Source organism: Vitis vinifera, chromosome 5, assembly GCF_030704535.1.
Source record: "Vitis vinifera cultivar Pinot Noir 40024 chromosome 5, ASM3070453v1".
Classification (NCBI taxonomy): domain Eukaryota; kingdom Viridiplantae; phylum Streptophyta; class Magnoliopsida; order Vitales; family Vitaceae; genus Vitis; species Vitis vinifera.
This window is the reverse complement of record NC_081809.1, coordinates 2,311,496-2,317,495: the sequence shown is the minus strand read 5'-3', so window position 1 is coordinate 2,317,495 and position 6,000 is coordinate 2,311,496. Positions and strand designations below refer to the sequence as shown.

General features: G+C 38.5%; 1 protein-coding gene across 1 annotated transcript; it reads right to left on the bottom strand.

Moving 5' to 3' along the window:
* Positions 1–438: 438 nt before the first annotated feature.
* Positions 439–2,893, bottom strand: LOC104879270 (nucleolin 2-like). Its single transcript, XM_010651723.1, has 5 exons — positions 2,786–2,893; positions 2,194–2,712; positions 1,874–2,128; positions 1,619–1,736; positions 439–680 (listed from the first exon to the last, which is right to left on the bottom strand). Exons 1-5 carry the CDS (start codon positions 2,891–2,893, stop codon positions 439–441), a joined length of 1,242 nt encoding a protein of 413 aa, XP_010650025.1.
* Between the last annotated feature and the right edge of the window lie 3,107 nt (positions 2,894–6,000).

Here is a 6,000-nt window from a genome sequence, read left to right as displayed (position 1 = left end):
ATGTTGGGCTCTTACTAAAACCTAATTTATTTTTGTGTAAATTAATTTCATAAATTCCATCACTTGGAATTACAAAATTAAATTTATGCTTATTTTAAAATATTTTAAAAAATCATGCAAGATGTGAAAATGAGGCTCGTTCGGAATAAAATGGCGGCAAATTTTATTGAAAAAAAAAAAATTTTTGGAGCCTAAAAAATGTGGAGTGAAAGCAAGATTTGTTTGAAAACCAACTTTTTTATAAAAAAAAACATGCATGAAGATGGATGAAGACACGTATGAGTTTTGAAAAGGAGCAAATGAGGGTGGCTGCAAGGGATCGTTAGCACCAGTAGTCCAATACGGAATACCAACAGCGGAGAAGGCCCAAGTGACTACTGTGGGTCCAGATGGTACAAATGTCCCTTTCTTTATACCTGCATTTCTTTCTAGCAGAAGTCAGCACCCGAAGCTATCCATTCCAGCAATTTGGTTCCCAAAATCCTTCTCAATTAAATCAGCCTCAAAAAGACCATTGTCAAAATCATTGCTGTTATGATGGAACATCATACCCCGCACCAAAGTCCTTTGGTTACTCTTCTTCTTCTGGTGATACCTGTCCCCAGTGATTTCCAGTGACAATTTCGCCCTCCGCCAGCATGTAGTCAACCTCCACTCAATAACGACATTTATGGTCCTTCCTAACCAAAGCAAATGTTTGGCGGACAAAATGTGAGGTTGCATCTATGATTACATAATGATTCCACCCATGATTACATCATGACCTTCATTCAGTGTAATCACAGGGAGTGAGGCTGCACCAGATCGAGTGGAAAGCACAGATAAGCAATCATGATAGCATCTGATTGCCTCATCGAAACCAAACTGACCCCCCACTTACCATATTAGCAACTGTTTCACTAACTAGGCTAGTCACTAGAATCAAGGTCCCGCAAACAGTTTCTACCCGAGCTTAGCTTTTGACACTGATTTGGATGAATTATCCTACCAGATGCATTCGATTGAGGAAAGTGTCTTTAGTCCCCTCAAGAACTCAACATCATCAGACCTGCAGCTTGTCTTGGCAATGCTTTTAATCGCAACAACGGACCCACATCTTCTAAGTCAAACCTGACACCCTCAAACTTTGATCAGTGCCATTCGGAGACAATGAAAGAGGGGCAAAGAGATGATTGCTTGCCATTAAAATGGAGGGAAGAACCATGCTGGACGTTAGCGACATGGCTGGTACCAGAAGCACCATTTATTAAGTCCATTGAATTCTGTGCATGCAAACTATCAGAGACTTACCATCAATAAAATCTGTCCATTTTTAAAGGTGCTATGCTGATCAAACCAGGAAGGTGCCTTCTGGGGATTAATACGAGAATACTCAGCTGTAGAAGAAACTGAGCTACTGCCACAGGAGTCACATTGAAGTCTTCATATAGGAGATCATTATCATCACAAATCCCTAGGCATTTTGTCCCGAAATGGCATAACTTGGTAGTTGGTGAATGCACAAGGCTTGTTGGCTGGTCTGCATTGGATTAGTCTCTATTATATGGTGAACAGTATATGTGTCAAATATATCAGGGTCACGAGCACATTTTTGAAGATCCAACTGAGTATTATCTACCATCTGTGAAATCCATGTCAGCAATCTCCTTAACAGAATCGGATTCATAATCTTTAGGGATCGAAATCCTTGAAACCTCCCCACAAGACCCAAAATACTCTTCCAGGGTGCTCCTAACCTGGTCTCATCGCAACTTTTATTTTAGCCCCGAACAAATATTGTCTGTGCCTGACTCCCTCCCTTTTGGAATGAATTGCTTTCTTTTCCGTTATATGGAGTATATGCGCCCCTTTTACGGGCCAAATCAAGTCTGACAGCACGACCCAATAAGTCTTTACCATTCACTTTGAGAGCCTTCTGTGCTGCTTCGGGAGTAGCAAACTCAACATGACCAAAGCCCTTGAACCTCCCGTCTGCATCTGAAGAGAAACGGACATCAACAACTTCACCGGCATCTTTAAAGAAATGCTCAACATCCTCTTTTTGAATACTAAAAGATAGATTGCTAACAAACAGTGTCTTGCTTCCAGTGCTCTGCACTTGAGGAGTGGCAGGGGTTTTGGGAGCTTTCTTCCCAGATTTTTGAATCAGTCTGCTTAGCATTGGTTTTTTTTTTTGGGTGCTCCGGCATCTACCATTTCCACATCAGTGTCATTCTTCTTTGGGGTCTTGGAAGGCACTTCCTCATTGCTTTCTTCCTCGGATGAATCCTCCTCAGGACCGATGCTTTTCTTTGACACTTGAGTAGCCTTCTTTGGCAATGGTACCTTTGAGGGCTCATCTTCTGAATCAGAGCTTTCCTCTTCGCTACTGCTTGATTTACCAGCACTGGAAGAAACTGAAGTCGGAACTTCCAACTTTCTCTTTTGAGGCTCTTCATCACTTTCATCAGCACTGTCCTCTTCATCGATATCTTCTTTAGGTGATGGTTTTTTCTGTGGTTCCTCTTCTTCCTCTGAAGAGGTCTCAGAAGAACTATCACTAGACTGTACTTTCTTTTTAGGTGCTGCAGCAGCTACATTCTTTGCAACAGTTGGTTTTTCTTCATCAGAATCACTGCCATCAGAGCTATCACTTGACTCAGCTTTCTTAGGAGCCGCCTCTGGAACATTCTTTTGGCTAGAAGGTGGCAATTTCTTGGCTTGAGAAGCAACCTTTGAAGCCGTTTCAATACCATCAACCTGCTATATTCGTCTAATTCTCTTTGCTGCCATGCCAAGATCTTACTTTGCAACACAAAAACCCAGAAATCTCTACCGTAATCCATCCCTCAATGTGGAGCCACCAAGTGTTGAAGATGCCGAGATGGAGAATAAGCTTGCGTGCTAGCTGCATGCGTATGAGAGAGAATGAAAAAGAGTTTAAGTGAAGGGAACGGTGAGAAAAAATGGTGTGGTGGTAAGATGAGTGGGGGTAGTGAGAGAAGTAGGCTTATAGGCATGAAAGATGGATATGAATGGTGTAGGAGGATGTGGGAAGTTGTGAGATGGATAGCCGGATGAAGTTGAAAGTGGTGGATATGAGGGTGGAAGAAGCAGCTAGCAGTGGGTACAATGAGCATGAAGAATGGTAAAATGGGTATGAAGACAAAAAAAAAATTAAAAAAATGAGATGGAGATGGCTATGTACACGAGACTTCATGCACGTGAAAAATAATAGAGATGAGATGAAGGTGGGTCCGATGGATGGTGGGGATGATAGGTGAGGTATGTGCATGATAGGGATGAATGGTATAGGAGGATATGAGCAGGACTTTTCTCTATAGTACGGTAATTTAAAAAAGTTATACTTAAGTTATTGTAGTAGAAGAAGTTATTACAAATATATGGTAGTTTTTGCCACATAGGAGAGAGGAGAAAGGAGAGAGGAGAGATGGTGAACGGATAAATTTTTTTTAAAAAGGGAACTCGTCTCTTCAAGAGACGAGTTCCATGAAAAAAAATATATATATTTTTTAAAAAATTCCCCATTTACTCAAGGGAACTCGTCTCTTGAAGAGACGAGTTCCCATGGAAAAAAAATATATATATATATATTTAAAAAATATATATATATTTTAAAAAATTCCCAAAAAAAAAAAAAAAGAATTTCCTCAAGGGAACTCGTTTCTTAAAAAAATATATATATTTTTTAAAAAAATTCCCAAATAAAAAGAAAAAGAAAATATTTAAAAAAAAAATCATAAATTAAAAAAAAATTCCACAAGGGAACTCGTCTCTTCAAGAGACGAGTTCCATGAAAAAAAATATTTTTTTTTTAAATTCCCAAATGAAAAAAAAAAAAAAACAATTCTCCATGGAAAAAAAAATTCCCAAATTAAAAAAAAAAAAAATCCTGGGAATTTCCATGAAATATATATATGAAGAGACGAGTTAAGAGACGAGTTCCCTTGAAGAAATTTTTTTTTTTAATTTGGGAATTTTTAAAAATATATATATATATATATATATATATATATATATATATATATATATATATATATATATTTTTTTTTAAAAATAACTTTTTTTTTCATGGGAACCCGTCTCTTGAAGAGACGAGTTCCTTGAGGAAATTCTTTTTTTTTTTTTTTCTTTTAATTTGGGAATTTTTAAAATATATATATATATATATATATTTTAAAAAAAAAGATATATTTTTTTTCCATGGGAACTCATCTCTTCAAGAGACGAGTTCCCTTTAGTTCCAATTATTTATTTATTTATTTATTTTTTTAATTTGTGAATTTTTTAAAAATATATATATATTTTTTTAATGGGAACTTGTTTCTTAAAGAGACGAGTTTCCTTGAGGAATTGAGGAATTTTTTTTTTTTAATTTGGGAATTTATATATATATATATATATATATATTTTCATGGAACTCGTCTCTTGAAGAGACGAGTTCCTTTTTTTTAAAAAAAATTTCCGTTCTCCTCTCTCCTATCTCCTATCTCCTCTCTCCTCTCTCCTATGTGGCAAAAACTACCATATATTTATAATAACTTTGTAGACCCCCATTTTGGGGAGACATCTCTACAGCCCGATTATGACAAGTGTCATCGTCTGGGATGACCACGTGTCACTCCAAGACTGGTTGATAGGGTATCAAGTTAGTGGTTTTGATGGCCAATGGAAGCTTGACACGTGGAGATTTCTTTCAGCAGAAAAAGTTGAAAACCATTGAGGATGGCAGCTGCAGGGTAGTGGAGAAAGGCAACTATGTGAGGCCGTTGGGGGCAGGCTGGATATAGAGAGAGGGGGAGAGATATTTTTGGGGGGATTTTTTTGAGTTCCAGAGGGAGTTTTTCGATGAGGGAGGGAGCTGAGAGAGAAAAAGGGAAGGAAAAATCAGAGCTGGAGGTTGCAGGGCATGCCTTTGGGCTTGGAGGTCAAGATAGAGAGGATTCCAGAGTGCTTTGAGAAAGAGGAGAAAAAGAACCAGAGAGCGAGAGTTTTCCAGAGAGAACAGAGAGCTAGGAGGATTTTGAAGGGAGGGGAGCAAGATCAGAGGAGAGAAAAGTGAGAGAGGGAGAGAGTTTCCATGAGAGAAGGAGAGAGTTTCCATTAGAGAGAGAGAGGTTTCTAACTTGGGCATCAAGCTAGAGGGGGTCTCCAGAAGGTGGTTTTTCGGGAGAAGGAGGAGATAACAGAGGACGAAGAGGGGTTGCAGGTGAGATTGGGGTAAGTTTCACATTCACCTTGTTCCATGTTGTTTTTTTTTGGGTTGTTCTACGTTGTTCTTCTTGTTGATTTTCTGGTTTGTTTTGAAAGGGTCTTAATGTGTTCATTCTCTTTTGTTTGGTTTCCATTGAGGTTTGCTTGGTCTTGACCTTTTGACATTTGCAGTTATGTTTCTTGTTTGCATTTGCAACTTCTTTCATTCACCCCACCTGTTTCTTCCAACTCATTGGTTGTCGTGAGATGAAGACTGAATCATGTTTTTTTTATTATTATTAAATTGGTTTTTTTAGTTTTTTTTTTTATCTCAGTCTATCCCTCCCTTTTATCTTCCCCTGTTCCTGGCTTATAGCGAGAGATGAACTTTCTCTTCTTCTGGAAAGGATTTTTGTGTCGTTCCAGGGTGTTGTTGATTATGACATCGGATGGTCAAATTTGTTCCTATTTATATCATGTCTCTGGGTTCTTTAAGGTGTGAGAATTGATGAAGGAAAGTCACAGTTCCTGCTTGTTTGAAGACGGTTTTCCCATTGTTATCCTTGGGCCATCAGATCATCCCATCATATTCAAAATCGGACTTTGGAACAAGTCAAGTTATAGAGGCTCCGTCAGCAGATTTCAGCCAATATTGGAAGGAGGAGTCCTGATTCACGCTATTTTCCTCAATATTTCTCCTCTGCACCGTGTTTGCTGCATACTATCATGTTGTCTTTATGCTCAGTCGAACAGGTCATGCCGAAGCATTGATGAAGCAATTAGAATACATGGGCTTTCCTTGCGACA

Bases quoted from the DNA above. Each gene is read 5' to 3' on its own strand.
- LOC104879270 (XM_010651723.1), bottom strand. From the start codon at position 2,893: ATGCAGCTAGCACGCAAGCTTATTCTCCATCTCGGCATCTTCAACACT. The intron at 1,737-1,873 runs GTCAGACTTGAT...CGATGAGACCAG, and splicing joins AAGACTTATTGGGTCGTGCT to GTTAGGAGCACCCTGGAAGA. The intron at 681-1,618 runs GTAGATAATACT...TGCTTTGGTTAG, and splicing joins TGACATGGATTTCACAGATG to GAAGGACCATAAATGTCGTT.